The sequence below is a fragment of the Carcharodon carcharias genome, chromosome 20 (genome assembly GCF_017639515.1).
Source record: "Carcharodon carcharias isolate sCarCar2 chromosome 20, sCarCar2.pri, whole genome shotgun sequence".
NCBI classification, from domain to species: Eukaryota; Metazoa; Chordata; class Chondrichthyes; order Lamniformes; family Lamnidae; genus Carcharodon; species Carcharodon carcharias.
The window spans coordinates 8,180,984-8,204,629 of record NC_054486.1 but is presented as its reverse complement, the minus strand read 5'-3'; the positions used below and the strand labels follow the sequence as shown (position 1 = coordinate 8,204,629).

At 37.6% G+C, this 23,646-nt stretch overlaps 1 protein-coding gene across 5 annotated transcripts in view; it reads right to left on the bottom strand.

The window, feature by feature from the left end:
* Positions 1-1,128: 1,128 nt before the first annotated feature.
* cdin1 (CDAN1 interacting nuclease 1) overlaps positions 1,129-23,646 on the bottom strand; it is a 136,332-nt gene continuing 113,814 nt past the window's right edge. For all 5 annotated transcript variants that reach the window (XM_041215239.1, XM_041215234.1, XM_041215237.1 and 2 more), the window contains one exon: positions 1,129-1,965. In XM_041215239.1, the coding sequence (XP_041071173.1) occupies positions 1,812-1,965 (154 nt within the window). In that variant the 3' untranslated portion in view covers positions 1,129-1,811. The remainder of the gene's footprint in view (positions 1,966-23,646) is intronic.

Sequence of the window (23,646 nt, the reverse complement as noted above, 5' to 3'; positions counted from 1 at the left end):
TTCCGGCTTCCAATGGGTTCACATTTCCCAGTTTCACCGAATAGTAATTTCAAGTGCCTCCAGGCACTTCAATTAATTTCGGAGTTTCCTAAATCCATGACCAGCAGTAAAGTTTGTCCCAATGATATTCTTCCCCTCTGGCCATACCCTAATGAATCACCTGGAATTCTGAGTTGGCTGCGGGATGCGTTTCTTCGATTAGAGATTGCGTCCCTTCCACATATGGCTGTGGTAGTTCGTAAAGCAAGGTAGACTCTTCTCTCTGCTTACCACAAAAAGAAACTGCTGTCTATGATTTTCATTGGTTTGTAGGGGAACCTGTAATGCAATATCAAAAATGACTTCCTCTGCGCTCTTTCCCATGGCAACTTGAAACACATTGGTCTTGCATCCAGCTAGAAATGCTGATGAGCATTTATTGAGAACCCAACTCTTATTAATCGTGGAACTAAATTGACAGTTTTAACCCCAATTGTTTACAACCCAACATTCTCAAATTGTTTCTGGAACTTTGGAAAGACTCTCGATCGCCACTGTTAACACACAGGCTGCTGCCATTACCTCCAAGCATAAATATGTTGCACCTCCCTCCCAGTAAAACAAATGAAGCCTTCCTTTGATCTCTAACACTCAACCCACTCAGGTATACTGTCAGGCAGACTTCAGAAGAGGTCACATGGCCCCTATTTCATTTTACGTTGAATTTAAAGACACAGTCCCAAAACATAAGAATCTTATAAACCTCATAATTGCAACAAAGAGTAGAAAGACTATGAGCCTAAAATTACAAAATAATGCTCTGAGAAAAATCAATAAATTTAAAATCAGATCGCAGTTATAATTAATGGGACATATTTCCAAAAACAATTGAATCAAGAACATATTCATTAAGATTAAGAAAGGTTATGACCATAGCTATATACTGATTAGGGACCAATTTGTTCTCAGCTCACAGCAGTTGCACGGACCAGAGTTATACTGCTTACCAGGCTTAATGAATTTTTCAGCAATTTCAAATGTGGATCCATGTGTATAGAAAACAACCGACACATGCAGACATACCAAAAAGCACTCAGTGAAACTGAAGAAACTTTCGCTTAATGAACGGAGCAAACAGATACAAAAAGATTGTTTCTAATACATTTATTGCTGAGCAGTTGCGTTATTGAGATTCACCCAAAAGCTTGCCATACATGTGAGCTCTCAAGAAAACAAAGTTGTATTGCTGCCTATAAACTGGAAAACATGTTTGAAGCATCTAACTGCTAGGAAAATTAATTCGCTCTATTTTGAGGCATTACCATTCAGGTTGCTGATCTGATAAGCTATACTGCCATTTTGCCAATGTAACATTGATATAAATGCACCCTCTGTAAATCAATTTACATGAAATTAAAGAATTTGAGGCCATTTTAAAATTGTGCAATATATCATAAAAGCAGTTCTCCCCTACATTCACAGCACAGTCATAAAAACAAAAACATCTTTTCAACCAGTGAAACAAAACTTTGAGTTGCACTTTCCAGCATCAGAATTTTGGTCTTCCCCAGGTTTGGAGAAAAGAATTCGGAAGTTGGAAAGATTAAGGCTATCTACAAAGTATTGACACAGACGGGAATACTGATAATGAGTGGTACGTGTTTGTAGTTCCTGGCTACTCGCAGAAGTGTGTTGCTGAAATAAAGCAGAAACACTGAATGTGTTTTTCTAAAGAGGTATTATGGTGACCCAGGGCAGCAGGAGTTCAACTAAAGTTCAGGAGAGATCTTGCCAGTAGTCTGTAATACAGAAAGGCAAAATCACTTCTGGATTCACCTCTTCTTTCCAATATCCACGCTGGCCATGGTGCAGTGCAAGGTTACAATGTCTTCAGGGAAACAATCTTTTAATAAGATTCCACGATCACGATGACAGTCCAACTCCTCAATAAATCCACACCAATAGATCACTAATCCAGGTCCAAACCTGAAGATCAAAATGGAAAAGTGTTTAAGATTGCACGAAGAACACAACTGGAATACAGCATAACCTGGCTGTATTAATTAAACCAGGCTCTCATTTTGTTCACGCAAATATTTGGAACTTGAAGATTAAAATTTTGTAAAAATGAAAATCTACTGATACATTTTGTGGCATTGCTAATATCTATAGTGTGTCTGGGCAAACAATGCTTTTGGCATCTAATGCTGCCAAGTGAAACTTATGGCCAAGTTGGTGTTTGTTTTCGCATGTGGAGCCTCTAGAATAAAATTTTGAGTACTTGAGTGCAAGTCAACATAAGCACTTAAAATTTAATCCATGGTTTCACTCAGAATAATGGGATATGGGTTTTTCATCAAGAGAGCCCTATTCATGGACCCAAGCAATGGGACATTTATGAAAAATCTTTGGGGCTTATTTGCAGGACATTTACAGTTTACTTAAAGTTATTGAGAATGGCACACCAACTTCACATCAGAGGGCCATACATGGAGGATCCAAGCGGGAACAATAAAGACCAACATCGCCAGGAGTCTGACTGTGGGATGGCAACACGGTTAGTCACACAGAACCAGCGGGCTGATCAACAGCCAGTCACACCACTGATGCACCAAGCAATGGCAGGACCTAAAAGTGTCTTGTGTTAGATCAAAAATCCCACCTCCTTCAAAAGCAGGAGGATTTATAGCATACACACCAGTTACTTTCCTCAAGCCCAACAAGGAAAACCGATTCTCTCCCAGGCTTCACCCAGAGTAAGATCCCAGTGGCTACCAACATATGCCAGATAGTATTACTTTGAAGTCGAAGTGCCCACACCGCAATGTTTAGGGTCAGTTCTTGTGTTATGTTGCAGTATGTGGTCTTGCTCATTGTACTGAATTTCCTGGAAACAATTTCACTCCTCTCTAGTGCAGCTAGTACACCAAGAAACTGAACGGTCTGTGTGCTTTTTGCCTGAGGGTATAGTAATCTGCCTCTGAGGGACTGTCACTTCACAACTATTGAGAGACTGTGCCAAATGACAACAATTGCAACCACAGGAATTCTGTGAAGACTGCAAACTGGTATGGCAATAAAAACAAAAAACGGCGGATTTTAATAAGAGGAGTGGCAATGTTGTAGCTTTGTCCACGTGAGAGAGGAGGTGAGAAAACAAAAGGCAACAGCTTGCATGTTTACTATGCGCTCCTGCAAGGAACTGTACTATCAGCTTTGTAAAGGAGTTACTGATAGCTGAGGCGGTGGAGAAAATTAAAAAGAAAACAATGTAAAATGATGCACTTTATCCTTTCAGTGCACAAAACAAACATATTTAGGGACTAAGGGAGTGAAAATATGCTAACATTCATCATTGCATTCACCTGGATGTTTAACAATTAGGAGATAATGCAAATAATTTCAACAGTTAACGGTTTTACTTTGTTACTGTAAATACTTAACTATAATTTGCATTAATTTTAAAAAAAAGATTAACACTTGTTGTTCTAACGCACAGTGCTAGAGAAAAAAAAAACAGATCAAAATCCAGGGGCAGCGCTGTAGCGTTTAAATGGATATGCTGCGCCCACCAGGCAATCTCAGGAAGTAGCCCTGTGGAATAGTTGACCCATCAGGAAGTTAGGACCTTCAGCCAGAGTTCATAAAGATGTAATCACTATCAATCAGAATGTGTCACCACTAGGTCTGTACATCAGAATCTCAGCTTTTCTTACTGTAAGTGTCCAAACAAGTTATTGGATTCTCAGTATTATTGCGAAAGATTGCATTTAAAACTGCCAAATTATCACAACATCCTCAGAAGCAGGAGGATGAGCCGGGCAAGAGGAAATGCGCTTCCCACATCCAACCTTCTTCCAGTGTTAACGATATGTAAAATCATAAAAATGTCAGAAGGTGTAATGCAACACAAGATGATCAGATGTACATGTAGCACAGTAAATCTGGTGGGAAAACACATTTTCATGCAAGTCACCATTCACTTTGGTGAAGGATATAAGGATATTAAAGATAAGGACTTACTGGTCCGACTGATTATTCTGTACATGTAAAATATAGATAGTGGATAATATATAACTGATATTTTCTGTTAAAAAGATACATCATTACAAAACTAACAGGTCAGTCATCAATTAACTAAGTGAATTAATTAACTATTAAAAAAGGTTTTGAAATAAATACATCGCTCTTCAGGCATCACACCTTGTGTAAAACACCTACAAGTTATAACTAAATACTCTTATTTATAAAAGGAAATAAAGAGAAAGAAAATTAAAATTAGGATCCAAGTGATCACAGAATGTGCCTGTAACTGATCTCAGGAGCTGCTTGGTTTTGAACCAATTGGACCATGTGTCTTTAAATGCAGGCCAGATTAAACACAATCTGCCTGTCTACTCCCATATAAAAATGTGCATTCTCTTATTCTCGGTTGTTCACACCAATTTACATAACAATGTCAAATTTGACTTTTCTTACTGCTGCGTAGCAAACATGCTGGATAGAGGGGTGCAGTGCAAGTAAAATGCTAGTAAAATTGACAGTCTAAGGATCTCCATGTCAGCTGCCGGGTAACAGGCATATTCTGATACAAGGATTGTTCTTTTAAAGTTGTGGATCACTGAAAAGTGATATTACCCCAACACATTAATGTTGATAATGCCAGAATATCAGCTGTTTGGTTATATCACCGTCTTTCCCTATTAAGGAAGAAATGATTTTCTTGGAAACAAAACTAGTCACAACTTAAATTGGTACTGTGGAAAATTGCCAAATGAACCAGGGCAACCACTTTTAAAGCATTTCAGTCTTTGTCAAAAAAACAGGAGAAAAAAAATTGAGCAAAAGAAAAAGCACTTTTAGAACTTATATTACCTCAGGCTTAAAGTTTGGTTTCAGCAACACTTTTCAAAACAATTAAGCCTTTAAATAATATTTATGAAGGCACACACTTTTGAAATATTTCACTTGTGCACCAAATGATTGTCAGCCTCTGCCAAATGTGAAATTGCTTAATTTTATTCCAGGACCCAGAAATTAAAAACAGATTGGGGAGTGTCTATTATATGCTGAAACATGACTCAACACAAAAACAGTTCTCCTCTATCACCTCTTTTGTCTCTGTCCCACATGGGTTTGCTCAAAACTGAGCAAAATTAACTTACCTGTAATTAAAATGAAATTTCATTTCAGTGTCATAGAGATACTAGCTAAACCTTCTTTAGATTAGTTTTCCAGGACTCACCATTTTAAGCAATTAGACACCTGAAGTACAAATTACAGGCTCACACAGCTTTAACTATACAGTGTTTCAGTATTGTTACTTGCTGCATTATATTTTGTGGCCTTTGTGTCATAAAGATCAAGTTCTGGTATAAGTTGTAATAAATGCCTTTATGATATTAAAAAGGGTAATTACACTTCAGAGCCCTAAGATACATATCCATTACGCTTCCTAATGTACTTTGTACAGCTTAGAGTAGTGATCGAAACTATTCCTGTCATTAGTGCGTCTGAGCAGATTTCTCATATTTTTCCCAGCCTCACTCCTGTACTTTTATTTTATATCATCTTTAAACAATACTGTTGGCTGCCTGAATCTTGCCTCAGGTATTGGATCATTACAGTCTTGTATGTCAATTTCTCCTTCTATGTTGCCATATGGAGTGTGTCTGTTCCTTATTTTATCTTAAATTCCTTCTTCATTTGCACTTTTGCTTGGCTTTTCTTACCCTTGAGTGTTGTAATTATTGATATCCAATTCAGAAAATACATCTTAGGAAGTTATTAATGGAGAATTTCTGTGTACAAGCCATTTAAATAAAATTGCACTGGATCGGCTTGAGTCAACGATTCCAAGTTGACCATCTGGTATGTGTGTAGATTGCACTGAACGATATGTATTGTGTGCTTACTCTTAGCACAAATTGCTTATTTCTAGCATTAATTTATTTGCATTACCACAACTCTATATTCTGAACAGTCTTTACTCAGGTTTTGGGTTGCATATCTATTTTGTACATTTAATAACAATTCCAAGTTGATTGAGATTCCACTAAGGTACAAAATTTGGAGTTTGATGAGTATCAGAACAATGTCATGTTAGTCTAGCGATATTGCACTTTAGTGAAACACTTCTTTCAATCTTGATTTAGACAGCTCAACAAACAGCAACTTTATTTTTCTCGACATTAAGAATAGAGAACAAGAAGCCATTCAGCTCGCTGTTTGAGGTTCTGAAGCATTACAAAAATAATCCAACTATTCTGCTCTCCTCCACAGCCTTGTATCTTCCTTTCATTCTAAACAGGGTTGCCAACCCTCCAGGATTGGCCTGGAGTCTCCAGGAATTGAAGATCAATCTCCAAGGCACTGCTGTGTGCAAGCCTGGAGAAAAATCATCAGGATGTTAAAAAAGATTGTTTTATTTTGTGATTTCCTTTGAACGTTTCTCTTTAACAGATATAGAAATATTGAAAATTTAAAAAAAAGAATGTTTGGCTGACTGTTAAATATCATCCAATTGGGCAATGAGTCTTTTTGCTTTCCAACTGGTGTGGAAGGAAGTGCACCACAAGGATGGATGTCCTGGCCGACTAATGGCTAGAGCGTGGGGACACGTCAAGTGATAAAACCTCCATGACTACATTTAATCATAGTTGGCAACCCTACATTCAGGATGAGAGCAGCAAATATTTTAATAGTTTCTGTCTCAACTGCCCACAATGGTAAAGTGCTATATCAATTCTCCAGGTAAAGGAATTTCTCCTAACCTCTCTCCTTACTCCCTTAGTGACTTTAAAGTAATGACCCATCACCATTAGCTCCACAACTAGAGGGAATAATATTTTCCTCTTCACGCCATCAAAACTTTTAATAATTTTTAAAAAATTCTAAAATCTTCTCTTGGCTTTCTCTGCTTCAGTGTAGTCTCAATATCTGGTCTATTCTCATAGCCATTTGTCCTCCCTGGTATAATATCCTTGTGAATCAATGGCATGTGCTCGCTATAGTTTTGTTGCCTTTCCTACAATAGAGATGGCAGCCGGTGACTAGTGGGGTTCCGCAGGGGTCAGTGTTGGGATCACAACTTTTCACTTTATACATTAATGATCTAGATGAAGGAACTGAGGGTATTCTGGCTAAGTTTGCAGATGATACAAAGATAGGTGGAGGGACAGGTAGTATTGAGGAGGCAGGGAGGCAGCAGAAGGATTTGGACAGGTTAGGAGAATGGGCAGAGAAGTGGCAGATGGAATACAACGTGGGGAAGTGTGAGGTCATGCACTTTGGTAGGAAGAATAGAGGCATGGACTATTTTATAAATGGAGAGAGAATTCAGAAATCTGGAGTGCAAAGGGACTTTGGAGTCCTAGTCCAGGAATTCTCTTAAGGTTAACTTGCAGGTTGAGTCGTTAGTTAGGAAGGCAAGTACAATGTTGGCATTTATTTTGAGAGGACTAGAATATAAAAGCAGGGATGTGCTGCTGAGGCTTTATAAGGCTCTGGTCAGATCACATTTAGAATATTGTGAGCAATTTTGGGCCCTGTATCTCGGGAAGAATGTGCTGGCCCTGGAGAGGGTCCAGAGGAGGTTCACGAGATCCCAGGAATGAAAGGCTTAACATATGAGGAACGTTTGAGGACTCTGGGTCTAAATTCGATGGAGTTTAGAAGGATGAGGGGGGATCTGATTGAAACTTACAGAATACTGAAAGGCCTGGATAGAGTGGACGTGGGGAAGATGTTTCCATTAGTAGGAGAGACTAGGACCCGAGGGCACAGCTTCAGAGTAAAGGGGAGACCTTTTAGAACAGACATGAGGAGAAACTTCTTTAGCCAGAGAGTGGCGAATCTATGGAATTCATTGCCACAGAATTCTGTGGAGGCCAGCTCATTGAGTGTATTTAAGACCGAGATAGATAGGTTCTTGATTGGTAAGGGGATCAAAGGTTACAGGGAGAATGGGATTGAGAAACTTATCAGCCATGTTTGAATGGCAGAGCAGACTCGATAGGCCGAATGGCCTAATTTCTGCTCCTATGTCTTATGGTCTTCTACAGTCCTCCTCGTTGTTTGTCCAATCCTCTAGTTTGGTGTTAGCAGCAAAATATCATGCTTGCTGCACCCAAGTCCAAACTGAATATATCTGTACAATTGAAAAATCAGTTGCACATTACTTGCAACCCCTTTATCAATCTGACCAGCAGTTATTAACCAAGGCCCCTAATTTTCTGTCCATTAACTAACTTTCTATATATTCTACTACATGTTCGATTTATTTTTTTAAAGCCACCTGAGATGCTTTACCAAGTGCTTTGAATGCATATACAGTATATCTACAATTAGTCATTTGTCAAAAAAAAAAATCTAGAATTATGGGGGTGAAATTGGTCCGTGTGTCGTGTAAAATGTAGAATAGTGAGTCAGCAGCCTTTGTTAATTCGGCTTGGAAAAAGGGCTTTGAAAATTCAACTCCAGGCCCTTTTAAGGTCTTTTTGAAAAATCGACTCCCAAATCTTTACAGGATGAGGGGGACAGACCTTGGGAAATTGTGAAAACTGTACATGACCAAAATGCACAGGTGCTGTTTGTTGGAAGCTCGAGTTAACTGTTGGGCTAAAAAGGTTCAACTGAACCAAGGCTTTTGAAGTAACAAATTTAATGAAAGTGCTAAAAGACATGAAATACAAGATGACGTTCAAAGTTAATTATTTTGTTATTAATAAAAATTACTTTGTTTAAAACTATATTTTGGGCAATTGGAAGCTCAGTTACTGGGGTTATGAAAAAGGCAGAAGATATGCATTTTGAGCGATTCTATTGGCTCACAATGCACATATAAAGGAAAATGTTACATTTTGACATTAAAAAGCATGAATCAAAATCGTGAAGGCGTGAAGTTTGTAAACAGGCACCACCATAAGCCAAATTTTGAACACAAAGATGGTTTGATTCTGCTCTCTACTTCTTTAAAAAAAAACTTACTATGAAGGAGGGTGGGGCACGTCCAAGTTCCAGTCTCAGCTGTGGATGGCTCAAAAGAAGCAGGCAGTTTCTGTTGGGGTGAAACTTAAAATCAAGGGTGAGGCACTCAGATAAATACTCTGGTAACCAATTTCAAAGAACTAGGAATGAAGAGGATAGCAATCAACCCCAAATTAAAATCAACTTGAAAGCAAAGTTAGCAATAAAACAGTCCCGTGCATTTTGGTTATTTTTTGGAGGAGGTAGGGGAAATTTTCATGAGTTTAGAAAAAATGTTCCTTGTAGCAGCTGGAGGATAACCAGATAAGTACTTCTGACTACTTTCTGAACAGGGCTTATTGCCAGAACATTACTCAAATTTGGAGACTAGCAACAAGTCCTGCAATAAAAATCAAGCATGAACTTTAACTAAATAAAACCTGGGGAGCAAGAGTGCATTTTTTTTGGGTTCCAAAGTGATACATTTCAGTGTCATTTTCTTCATTAAGAAAAACGTGGGGAAAAAAATCCCCTTTAAATTGAGTACAACCTCTCCCTAACTCAGAAGTTACCACATAAATATATTGTTTCATATAGGATGCAAGAGAGATCTCAAAAATCGCTATCTGCAGCCCACTCCAAGAATTTTTCAGTAGCATTATTTATGTCCTCCTTTAAATGGAGAACGTCTGGACAATTTACATGTTGAAATGCAATGTAATCAAGATGGAATTTCGTTTGGCCTGTTCATAATTTGTGCAGTCCTCACATGGATCCATTATGTTTTTTAAAAGTGGAATGTCGGTACGTGGCTTGTTCCAATCTCGGAACTGACAGACAAAAGTATCGACAAGCCACATTTTACAAGAACAGGAATTACAATAAAATAAGGTACAATCATTTCCTTAGCTCTTTTAAAGGGGCACTCACTTCAAGAAAAACTGGTAAACTTTAATTAATTTAGGGTCAGCAAGCAACAGAATCAAGTGTAATTTAATCACAACGACATTACACAACTGACATGATTTAGCTCACTGTTTTATGAGTGTGAAAAAAATAAATGTTAAGGCCTTTTTCCATTAATAGCTGAAAATTGATTTAAGATTGTAAAAATCCTTTGAATTTTAGATATTATTTTCACTCCATCTCTTCAGGTTTTAGTAGGTTACATACTTTTCCCTGGATAAGAAGGTAGATTGGAAATCTTACTTTAACTCTCAGCCTCTTTTCAATTGGCTGGTTGGCATGCATGAATGGCCCAGGTCACTCTTTTTCCCTGGCTTCCCAATATGACCCAGATCAGTAGCTTGGTTATGAATAGTTCCATGAAATAATGCATCCTGCCATGCTGGGGCACAGCACATAGTAGCAGCACCAAAAATTCATTCCTCTGAACACCGTAGCAGTATCAAAGAATATTCCCCTCAACACCATAGCATGCTAAAAATTCATTGCCACCAACCTCATAGCGTGACCCAAAAAACATTTCCCCCCCACCCCAACAACTTGATTAACACTGTAGTTGCACTGAATCGAAAGATTGGGAATACACCTGTTTCAAGCTTTAAAACTATTTGCAGGTTTTTAATAACTGAGGTTTTCAGTGGGCTTTATCGTCATTAGTGGGAATTCACGTAGAGTTGTATAGCGACACACAGAACCACTAATTACAATAATGTCAACACAAGAAAAAATGGTATTGAAATACCACCCAAGTCAAACATGCCCTTTATAGAAAGGAAAAAAAGAAATCAATCATAAACATACTTAAGAGAAAAAAAGCACAGTGTGTTTTCCAAACACAAAAGCTATTTACTTTTAGGGCCGAGTATGGTTTCTGTGCTGGTTAGAAAAAACCACAAACCGTTTCCCTCTTATACATGACAAACACGGATTTGGCTCCTTTTAGAATTTTACTGCTAAGTTTGGATAGTACAAAGCCCTTTCCTGGCTATTTTCTCCCCAAAGACTGCGGACAAAGCTTGTATTGTGCGATATCCAAACTTTGAGTCATATATCAGTGATGGGGCCAGTTGGAGATTGCTGAAAACAAGCAGTTAAAGCTGGTCTCTTTATATATATAAAAAAAATTGCCAGGCAAACTGTTTCTTATCCTGGGTGACAGAGTACGTGAGACCAGCTATTGTAGGAAGCTCTGTTTGGGTCTCCACTCTCAAAGCAATGGTCAAGGAATGTTACCATTAGGTGATTAATATGTGTTTATTTTTAGGGCTTGAACTGGAAGGCCATTTCAAGGCCACTGCAAGATGATATCTACATAATCGGAGGGTGTCTTGCACGTTTACAACCTTTTCCCCTGACATCTGGGACCTTGCTGGTGTCCTCACAGGCAGTTAAAAAGTGCCAGATAAATTCACAAACAGGATATATGGACCTGTTTATACAAAAGAGCAAAAAAAAGGAAAACTTCAGGAAGTTATGTCCCCTGCAGTATTCCCTGAATACACTGAACCTTCCTCCATCATACATTTTAAAATGCCTGCATTGAAAAGTGCTACAATGGACTCCAGGGGCAATCTGCAGGCATCACTGCCCCCGAGCATCTGTGTTGTCAGAATTAAAGGAGGATTAAAGCATTGCTACAGAGAACATGAAATATCTTACAAAGAAACCAGGAGGCTAGATCTGCCCTATGGATACATCAGCTGAGTCACCTAGGTGCATAATGTTGTCATACATTGTAATTTAGCACCAAGAATTCCACAGAGAAGTGGCTTTGGGTTCTATCAGGATGACAGGTAGGACACCGCTCACTCACTTTATGGAGCTTGGTTACATACAAATTTCAAACATTAATCTGGAGTCACACTTTATCATTTGTACTATATATGGGCTGTGCAAATGCTGTTATAATATTATTAGACAGTAACGGCAAACTTTTTTTTCACAAAATTTAAAAAATAAAACATCATTCAACTGGATAACTAAACAGCAGCCTTGAATTATTTTTGGATAGCAACAGAACTTATTATTTTAAGTGTTAATGTTCCTTAATTGAAATTTATAATTCAGACATTACAAACCAATTATTGAATCTCTACCAATGTATCTCACATTTTTCCAGCGAATATGAAAATGACCCTGAGTGAGAAAAGTGTTGCTTCAGTCAAATAATAGGAACAGAAGTAGGCCAGTCAGCCACTTGAGCCTCTCCCAACTTTCAGTTCGATCGTGGCTGACTTGCATCTTCGCTGCATTCGCCAACCTTAGCTCTATGCCCTTTAAGCCTTGCGCCTAACAAAAATCTATCAATCTCAACTTTCAACTGTTCAGCTTCAGCAGCTTTTTGGGGAAGAGCACTCCAAACATGTTCTAAACCAGAGCTTACATAACTAGCATGGCTTCTATCCTCTGGCATTCCAGCCTCCTTGAGAGAAAAAAGATCAACATTTTACTAGCCTTTAGTGATTTTTGTATTTGAATTCCTAAATCTCTCTGCTCCTCCACAGTTCCTAGTTTCTCAACATTTAAGGCTTCACCATAATGAAGGACTATATTCTGACCAAACCCAGGGTTACTACACGTACCCAGACCTTTGTGTATCACCCAGGTAACAAAATAAAGGGAAACACTGTCCAGATAATTGGTGGTGTGACAATTGCCGATCCCAGATTAACAAGTCTACCTCCTAACACTACAATTCCTTCTGAAAAGGGAGTGCTTTAGCAACAGTCACGGCATTAGGGAATACCTCTCGAAGCATTGCTACCATAATCATGAGAAGTTCCATTAGCAGATGCTGGTTTTTAAATTAAGTACCATTTTTAAAAAAGGCCTTGCTAATTTTAAACAAGTGCTTGTCTCAAAGAGACACAAAGATGACCCAGGCCCATAACAGTTTTCTAATAGTTAAACTGGTAGTAGATGATATTTTAAAACAAATAAAAATTAAAATAAATTGGCTAGCTAAGTTAGATGATCGTCAAATATATCCCCAAGGAAATAATGTGTGTAAAGATCATCCTGAGGCAACAGAAGACAGAAACACAGTCCCTTTCCTTCAAGATTGGCTTGAAGATAAACAAGAACTGCATTGAGATGTGGCACTCGAATAAGAATGAGCTCATTGGGTGCCAAGCGGGAATCCTGGAGGTCAGAAAAGTTGCATTCTAATTGTGAACAACCTCCGCTTTCAACAAGAGGTTATACTATGGAAAGCAACGCAATTAGAGGGATATATTCGGCAGAATAAAGTAAGTTTCTATCTTCCTGGATTTGTCTTTGGTGTTTTTGAAGCTGTGGCAGATAATCATACCAATTCAGGCGAGTTACAACATTCAGTCTGCCCGAGTGTCCAAATAATAAAAAATAATGGGTTCTCCAACTGGCAAATAGCCAAATTACGAGATATTTTTTAAAAAAATACATTGACAGGATCATTCTGCATGATAAATGTTGGACCCTAATTATTTTGTAAAACTAGAAAAATTGAACGACCCTTGGAAAAAAAAATCTTCCTGTGCAGAATATTGACAGAGGTGATTTGTGAAAATCCCTAAAAATACAGCCATAAGAGGATGAGATCTGCAAAGTCCATATAAACAAAGTCTAATGCATATTTCTGCGCACCATTATTTTCCTTTCAGAATAAAGAACAGTCCCCAAATAAAACTGGAATAAAGATTTCAGTTCTTCCTCCAAAAGACGATTAGGCAAGACAACTACAGAGCCATCCATAGATCTCAGAAATGTGAAGGAAAACAATTCACATATAAAATCATCAATTTTTGACTGTGCTTTTAAGATGGCCTGAAGTAAGCAAGTGTGAAAATTATAGATGAGGACAGATTAGAAGACAGAGTAGATAGAAACAGGCATTTCTCATGAGGATTCCACAATGAGGGGACTTAGATACTAGAATAAGTGTAAGAGATTTAGAATAATGAGCAACGTAAACCTTTTTTATTTAGAAGATTTAAAGTCTGTGAAATGCACAATCTGAATTACTAAGTGACTGAATTACATCATTCATAGGAACAGGAGTAGATTGTTTAGTCCCTTGAGCCTGTTCTGCCATTCAGTGAGATCATAGCTGATCTGTGACCTGAATCCATACACCTACCTTTGCCCCATATCCTTTAATACATTTAGATCACATTTATGACCATGCTCTAAGGTCCATAAACAGTATATCGCTGAAATTGTTCAACTTCCAAAAACAGTGAGTCATTTCATCAGATGATCTTAAACTAATCAACTTCAAAGAAGGTTTGCTTGGATATCTGTAAGATCTCAAGTTAAATTTTTCGATTAATCAAGAACTTTCAGTTCTCCTGAGACCATTCTGAACTAATTGAAAGTATTCATCGCGTACTTGCAAGAGAAAAATTGGATAAGCCAACTGTCTAAGTTGAGGTCCTTCAACAGGAGGAAGGCTGCCATTCCAAGTTTTTCAGAAACTCTGGTAACTGTGAAAAAATTTGGACAGTGGCTCACTCTTTAATAAACGTCATGTACGTCCAATCTAAATATACCACTTAAGTAAGCTGAGGTAATGTTACCATTTAAAACTTTTCTCTTTGGATGAATTTGTTCCAGACACCTATGATAAGTATGGGTTGAAAACCTGCTTTTCCAGCTGCTCAGCTGTGTAGACAAGGATAGTCACAGGTTCAATCCTTGCCCATTGCAGAGACAGGTATAATTGGCATCAGTATCCCAGGTTAGGACAGGGAAAAATCATGAGTTCCTGTTCCTGATCACTGCCCAGGGAGGCTGGAGGGAGGAATCAGCCAGCACGCTTGAAATTTAGAAAAAAAAACACAAGTTAGCTGAATCACAGGAGATTCCATGCAATGGGTTTCTTATGAAAGAAAGCAAAAATGGTAAACATTTTTGAATGTACAGCAGTAACAGAAGAAAAAAACGAGGTAAGTCAATAGAGTACAGGGTGTCAGACTGGTCTCAGTGGTAGCAATCTCGTCACTGAGTCAGGTCAGGAGTTCAAGCCTAACTCCAGAGACTTGAGCGCATAATCTACACAGATTCTACAGTGCAGCATTGAAGAAGTAAATGCACTGTCAGAGATACAGTTTCGGATGAGATGTTAAACCAAAGAGCCTACAGCATTATTCGTAGAGCAGGGAAGATTTCTGGTGTTTCTGACCAAATGTACTCCTCAATCAACGTTACTAAAACAGAGTGTCTGGCTTAACAATCTCATTAATGCTTGTGGAACTTTGTTGTGTGCAAATTGGCTACCATGTTTCACGACAGTACATATTTCAAAAGGTACTTAATTGGCTATGAAGCATCTTCAATTGTTGTGTTCATGAAAGTCCTATATAAATGCAAGTTTGTTCTTTCTTTATTTGATTATAGGATAATGCAGAATTACAATGAGCTGTAATTTTTGAAGGTACATCATTCAGTGAATTTTTTTTCTATTTTTAAGGCAATATTCTATTTGGATGTGAAGGTGGTATATTTTATAATCAAATATTTCAATCCACAAATGGCAACAGGCTCAATAAAGTTGCGTTCTTGGGAAAACATAGCTCCATGGCATAGTAGGCAAATAATGGTCAATGTACATAGAAACTTCTCATTAGTTTCTTGGGTTTAGTGAAGTAAAAAAAAAGTTTATTTCAGTACACTAATGGTTCATTCCATCTATCATTCAGAGTTTATGGTCACAATTATGTAGTGCAGTGGGTTTAAACGTTGTCCCTCTGCATCATGGAGCTAAGTTTGCATCCTGCTCATTCTGAGAATCAACATCTCCTTACTCTACTGTCTTCAACGGCTCAGTGTGCAACCAGCACGAGGAGACACAGCCCACTCATTGGCACGGGCCCACAAACTAGGAATCTCGTTCACAAAATCCACCATGATGGCTGGCTTGGGAAAATGCGGGGAGAATTCACTGAAAGAGTAGAGCCTTTCTTCCTGAGATTCAAGTTGGGGCCAAACCTGGATGAGAAGATACCTTTACTTAGCATATTGCCATGTTATTTCCAAACTGCAAGGATTTGATGCTGACACTGACTGCCTTGACTTCATTGCAACTTGCAATAATAAAGCACCTTTGACATAGAAAAATTCCCCAAGATGCTTCACAGAAGCATAATCAGACAACAAAATGGATGCTGAGCCAAAAGAGGAGATATTGGGAGAGATATCTAGTAGTTTTAAGAAGGTTCTTGCAGGAGAAAAGATTTGAGAGGTTAAAAGGGGAAGTCCAGAGCATAAGGACTAGATAGTTAGGCACAGCCAATAATGGTGAGGCAGGGGGTGGGGGAAACAGGCACATAATATATATCCAGGTTTCCTGATGACATAAAGCGAGGTGGGAAATAAAGCTGCAAGGAGAATGCAAAGATTCTACAAAGTGATATAGACTGGTTAAGTGACTGGGCACTAAGAGAGTGGCAGATGGAGTACAATATGGGTAAATGTGAAATTATCCACTTTGGTGGGAAGAATGGAAAAGCAGAATTTTTTTTTGGAGACCAGTAAATGTTGATATCAGAGAGTTTTGGGTCTAATTGTACAAAAATCCCAGGAAGTTGACATACAGATAAAGCAAGCAATTAGAAAGACAAACAGTGCATTAGCCTTTATTACAAAGGGATTAGAGTATAAAAGTAAATAAGTCTTGTTGCAATTATGTGGGCCTTTGGTGAACTCACGCTTGGAATACTCTACACAGTTTTGGCCTTTTACCTAAGGAATGATATATTTGCCTTTGAAGGGGTGCAACAAAGGTTCATTCGGTTGATTCTTGGGATGAGAGAGCTATTCTGTGAGGTAAATTTTAGTAGAATAGACTTATATTTCTTGCCCTCTTTGTGTCCAACAATCTATCAATTTAATCTTGGTCTTGAGAATACTTAGTAACTGAGCATCTAGAGCCCTCTGAAGTTACAGAGTGAAAAAGTGGAGTTGATGTAGAAGATCAGTCATAGACTTACTCCTTTCTGCTTCTTATCATCTTACTCCTTCCTTCTTATCATCTTATAAGAGGCCAGAGTTGGAGAAATTCAGCTCTTGGAGAGTCGTTGGGCTGAAGGAGCATACAGAAATAAGCATAGGCAAGGCCATGATGGGATTTAAACAAGGATGAGAGCTTTAAATTTGAGACACTGGGGTAGCAGGAGCCAATATATGTCCATAAGAATAGGGGTGATAAGCATAGAAAAAAAAACAAATTATAAATAAAACACACATAGAATGAGCTCAGCCTGACAATGAACAGTAAGTTTTCACTCCACAAAGCACATGCATCGAAGTGCCTTTATTAATGAGAAAAACCAAAGAATCCAGATCAATTCCTCCAGCTTCATCAGCAGCTGAGCTGATTATGCCAACTGATTTGGGTTAGTTTGGAAAACATGACCATCCATTTCAGGGAAAGGTCTGCCTTCTTGGGAAGGTACTCAAGTTATATGGTGGGTTCCAAAAAACTCCTAGGAATCTGGTGGAAGGAACTGGTTAAAAAATACTCAACAATTTGGATTTTCATAATAATGAGCAATTGCCATATATGATTTGCACATATAGCTTCCAGGATGGTCTGCATCCAATAAAATATCGTCAAGTTGAATAAAAACATGAAAAGGCATCATCAAGTACTCAGCTTAGAATTTACTGGTCCCTGACAAACTGATGGAGAGAACTGAACCAAGAATCAGAATATCGCATTCACACTTGCATAGTAACAGCAATTCTTGAAACTGATATTATAATATAAAATGCTCATTTATCAAGGTTTTCCACTGTTCACATTTAGTGGAAGTGGGCCAACTGTTTCAGATATACGACTACAAGAAAAATCTGTTTTAATTGTATAAAAACATGGTTCTTAAAGTAAACTACATCTTGGAAAATTGGAGCCTTTCATGTATAACGGTAAGAGGAAAATGGTAACAACTGCTCAATTTATAAATTATGGTAGAATAGAGTTGGTCAGGCCAAAAGCAACTAATTTAAATAATAAAGCAACATTGGATTGCATGTAGTCAAACATTGATAAGTTTTGTTTAAAAAAAAACTTACAGAAACAGGAGATCGGCTATTTTAGTGCACTGGAGAGAGTCCTATACAAAACAAACCATTTTTGAAGAAATTGGCTTTCATTACAGCTGTTACATGGTAATAACAGTGATTATTGCTCAGACTGAATTCAGTCACCATTCAAATTGTGGTCAAAACAGCTTATAGCCAGTTCACCTTTCCACGATCATATATTCCTCCTGGTTTCAATTACGTGTCACAAAAAGAATAAAAACATCTTTCACTAACACCTCCTTGCCCAAATGAAAATAGTCTGACTGTGAGCTGAACAGTGGTTCGAGGCTGCAATCCTTCTGTAGCCAGTAACCGCTTGGCTCTAATGTGCAACCCTAAAAAAACACCCATCAATGTTCGAGAAGTAATTTGTAAAATTACCTGGTGCTGGCAAACAGGAGTATGGGATGGGTCTGGGCTGGTTGGCTGCTGGCATCAGGGGTTTCCTCCACCTACTACACTGATTTAGATGAACCAACTGCTTCAGCTACAATTATTGATCCATTAAAGGATGGCAGTAGCTCTCTACTACACGCTTTGCCATTTCCTACTTCTGAGGCAGGTCAAAACATCACTAGTCATACGAATTCCCTTTAAATCTGGCTTCAATTTATTTTGTGGTCTTTTCTAACCTTTGATTTAATCAACACCAGTGCTTATACAGCATTCAACAAATAGCAGTAAATACAGATTTTGACTTCAGAAACAGTCGAACATGAGAGTAACGTAGGTCAAGCACTAGTCTCTGTTTAGTTGATAAATGCTTTGCTAATCCAATCACTGGCTGAGAAAACTACACGCCATCAGCCAAGTGACCTGACCTAAGCTATACTAGATTTCACATGGGTAAGATTAAGAAAGATGTTTATCCCAAGTGTTGACCTAGCCAAGACCTTGTTCGTGCCAGGCTGGCATTCTGGTAAACTGGAGTGAAAATGCTTGGCTCAAATCAGTAACACGTGCATCTAACTAACACAAACCATCATTTAGAAACAAAGTCCACTGCAAAGATCAGTTATTCAGCAGTGCTCCGGGATATTATTACAACAAACTGGGGGAGATGTTAGCCAGATATTATCAGCATTTGTGGATGTATTTCATGTGTGCAGTTAACATTTTTAGCTGTTGCTAAATAAATGCAATTTCAGTGTATTTTTAGGAATTTGCTGTGGAAACAAATGTTCAATTATCCATTTCATGGCTGATTGAGCTCTTTTAGAAAAAGATGCTGTAGGTCTCAAAGACATATGTCATTTATTACAACTGGGGAGGGGGGGTAGCGGTATACACTATCTGGAACAATGGTCCAGAAATAAATTAACAAGGTTTTATGTTACAAGCTAAGTGCTTCAAAATGAAATAAAAATGTAACATCAGGCAGGTTATTAAAAATTACCGCAATCTTTTGTTTATATTTTATGTTGTTGCAAATAGAAATTTTAATGTCAGCTACAATAGTATTTTTACAAAATATTAATAAAAAGAAACAAGACCAAACTTTACGATTGATTCAGAGGGTGTTAATTTGTGGGAAAATTGCTTACATATATATCCCTTTACATCACTCACGTTACATCTATAAGCCATTTCTTAATTCTGAATGGCTAATTAAGTGTTACTGCCATAGTTCAACTGCTGATTAACTGTGAAGAGTAACTTCCAGGCTGCTGCAAAGCTGCTGCCTGTGTACAACTTCACGGGAACATTGGTTCCAACAAAGGCAGTTGGCTGAGTTTGGGTCCAAAGGGGCTTTAGGGTATGTACAACTTAACTGTGTGAAAGTGTATTTTCATCTCTCACTGGAATTAAATCAAAGTATCATCAGCGCCTTTGTGTGGAAAATGATTTACCACCCAAACTATCATCTCCCATGCAAACGCACAAACAACCTCATCTGACACATAAATGGCATATGATACTATAAAACATTAAGTTGTATATGTGCATTATAATATATAAATTTTGTACAATGCTTGGCCATTAAAGGGTTAAAATATTTAATCTGTATGCTGGTTGGGGTACACAGGAAGCTGGTAACTCAAGAAGGTGGAAGGCATTTAGTAAAGTTTAAAATATTTGCTCTACCTGAGAACAGCAGATATTTTGCTGATTGAAAAGCGAAAAGCAAAAATCAAACACATGGGTTTACAACATTGATCTGAACTCGTCTAGTTAGATTCTTGCTTTGCTTTAATTTGCAGGTACCTAGTACTGTCCTCATAAACATTCACACAGATCTTTAACATACTGTGACTGTTTCAATTTTATATTAAAGTTTCAGTTCTTTTTCTTCCGAGCATTCATCTGCTACCATTTTCCATGTCACGGTGTTATGATAGTCACAATACAGTATTAAAAATTGCTGTTCTCCTCGCAAGTTTATACAGGAATAATTAGCAGTTGAGTACAAGGAAATTCCATGGCTGATATATTATATAAAATAATGTATGACAAAAAATTTGTCACCGTTTGCAACAAAAGTTTACATAAAGATTGTATTCTTATTCCAATTGTTCATGTTTTATATACCTAGTTAACAGGTAAAATACATGTCAAGGTTCTTAGATAAAACATAAAGAAGCACCTTTAACATTCAGCAGTTGTCCATTGAGTAATGAATCATTACCGGGAACTTCAATAAAACAAAAGTCTTATGGCAACACCACAAATTATGGTAATTTATTACAAAAATTACTGTCTGAATAGCACATTAACTAAAGTTACACATCGCTTCTTCTGGCTCTTTGCAACCCTAGCCATTACCCCTGCTGTGTAAAACTGTGCACGAGTGCAAGATCACAGTGCCTGGTCAGGGGTGAAGCACTGCACCAAAGTGGAAGCTTTGGAAGTGGGGCAATCATTATGATGTAACTGACCTATATGAAACTGCTACCACAGTTCAGATATATTGTCAGGTTCCAGCCTCTAGCTGTTGTCTGATAGCCCTAAATACTTGACAAACTGAAGGCCTTTCACTTTATGTTCAAATTGCCTCATCTCCCTGTCAGAGCGCCATGGGGGACTCCATTAGTTTTCCAACTCCTTTTCCCCCACTGACAGTCATTTAGTTGGCTTCTTGTTGTGAAGGCTGTCCATGTCAAATTATCCAGGCCCCTATTGTCCTTATTACCACTAGAGAAGCCATCATGAGTAATGCTATGGGTCCCTCAGTTGTCACCATTTGTCAGAGGGGAAAGGAGTGTGGTTACATACAACTGACAGGTAATTTCAATGTCTAAAATTACCCCAATTACTCTTGTCATAAACAATTCGATAAATGCATGCCAATAAAAACAGATAAATACACCAAGGTCTTTTTGTATTAATGACTATAGTAATGAGTAAATCATTGATATGATGCTCCTTCTCTTCTAACTATGCTCAGCTGTGTGCTGGCAGTTGGTACCTGGTCAGCACAAATTGTGCCTTCTACTTTCATTATCCCATCAGTGAAAGAGAGTTTGAAAGGCCGTGACAAAATTAATTTAAGGAGAAAAAAAATTGGAGCGCCTAAAGCAGGTGTTAAAATAAAGATTTTCATTTGCCAGGTCACTACTATGCAGAGATGAAAAGAAAACTATGACCACTGCTGGTGAATTTCACAGATGTCAGATAGATAAGGTCTCCCCTGCTTGTATTGCTTTGTTACATTCAAATAAGAGGGAAGAATAAAGCTAGCATGTCAACATTATTGGCCATAAAACAATCATTAACACTTTATATTTTTTGATAAACAATGCATCATCATTAAAGCTTACAAAAATAATAAAATTACATCATTGCCATTCCTCAACACAACCTATTCTCTGGTAATAAGTCTGAAAAATATGAACGTGAGCACTGTTATAGCTGGAATTAAATCTGTAAGTTGGATCCTTTCTGAAAACCTTCTCTATTTGCTGCTGTTTGACTTTTAGTCATGATCGCCAGCACCAATTGCACCCTGTCTCTTTGCTGACCGCAGTATGAAGTGATGGCTGAAAAACCCATCCGAGGGAAGTTGTTACAGGAAATTGCTCTTGGCAACTATTTGTTCAAGAACCAGAATTATTTTTTTTTTAAAAACTAACACTGGGAACAGAGTGGAAAACAGGACAGGTTTCCTTAATGAGTAATCTATTTTGGTGCATTCCTGTCTGGACATGACAGTTAACCGAGAGCCCTGAAAAACTTGTAATTACCAGCGTTACAGGGCAATTAATGCATATTACACTGCACTACTCATGGCAGCAACTGTCATTTTCTCAATAAAAATGAATAGTCTTCAGCTAAAGGTGACATTAATTGGTCCTTTAATGAGTATGCAGCAAAGCCAAAGCCAAATATGAACAAAACAGCAATTCAATGAGCGACTTCTGGCACTAGAAAATTGCAATAAATGAGACTAATTGCTGTTTAGAAAAAAAAACTTTAAAAAGCTATTAAATGCAAGATTTGAATGCTGAAGTCTAAAGAGATGGTTATGATGTTAATCCTGGGTTCTCCAAGCAGACAAAAATATTCAGCAAATTTCAAGCTTCTGACAGCAGGAGATGTTCCACAAATCATGTATGCACACCATATCCATCAAAAGCTATATTCCTGCTTTTATCAGTTTTCAGAATACTTTGGCAATTGCAGAAATCATTGCTCAGTTTCTGGGCTGTCATCTATGTAAATGTGAATACTGTCAATATTTCAGCAAAAAAAGCTTTGCTTCAAAAGGGGTAAGGAAGTACTAATATAGATCATAGTGATCTGCATTAGCATTGCAGAATGCACACAGTAATATAAAGGCACAGTAAAACTCAAAGCTAACACTTAGTCTTTTGCCAATGGGGAGTTTGGAAAAGTTGTTGGTGACAGCACATTTGACTAGGTTATCTAAATAAAAATTAAATTTCTGAAGAATCTTTATTAGTTTTTTTTAAAAGGGGGTGCATTTCCCCTAAACAATAAATATTTAAGGCATTAAAGATGTTCTCAGTCAATCTGCTGTAATTAAAATGTTTGTGACTTCGGCAATTTCACATAAGAAACTTTTAAATAGGTGTTTTCTCTCCGATTTGTATTGATTTTTATTATTCCTAAATAATGCAAACATTTTCTAAGTCAAAATTCAACATTTTAAATACTATTCATAATTTCATTTTTAAAGTTCAAGAAATTAAGATATTGTCAGCTAGCACATACTAAATGTTAAAACACAGTTTACGTTGTGCTATTATTTAATGCTACTCAAATTTCAGGTGTAATATGGACCGGTATAGTTCGCCTGTTCCTTGAATCAAACATTGTGCATCTCTATACGTTTAGCTTACCTCCGTGTGCCACTAACCCAGGATTCCTTAACCCTCAATAAGCATATATATGGTCGTGGCAACAGTACGTAATAGAACAAAATGAAACCCAAGCCTTTGAAATGCTATATCACAACGTATAATTCTATTATCATTGAATTAGTATTTTGTCATTTTGTGCAGATAATCTTAACATTTCAATGATCCCATGCTCCCAGTACACAAATACATTTTCTTGGTTGTTTTTAGGCAGTAGGTTGCATCCAAAAACTGACCAACAAACTATTAACTTTTTCACTGAACTTTCATTGCATGAAAGTACTAACGATGCAAAAGTAAATCTTCAAACAAAAGAACTATTAACTGTTAACATGCTTAGAGTAGCAACCGT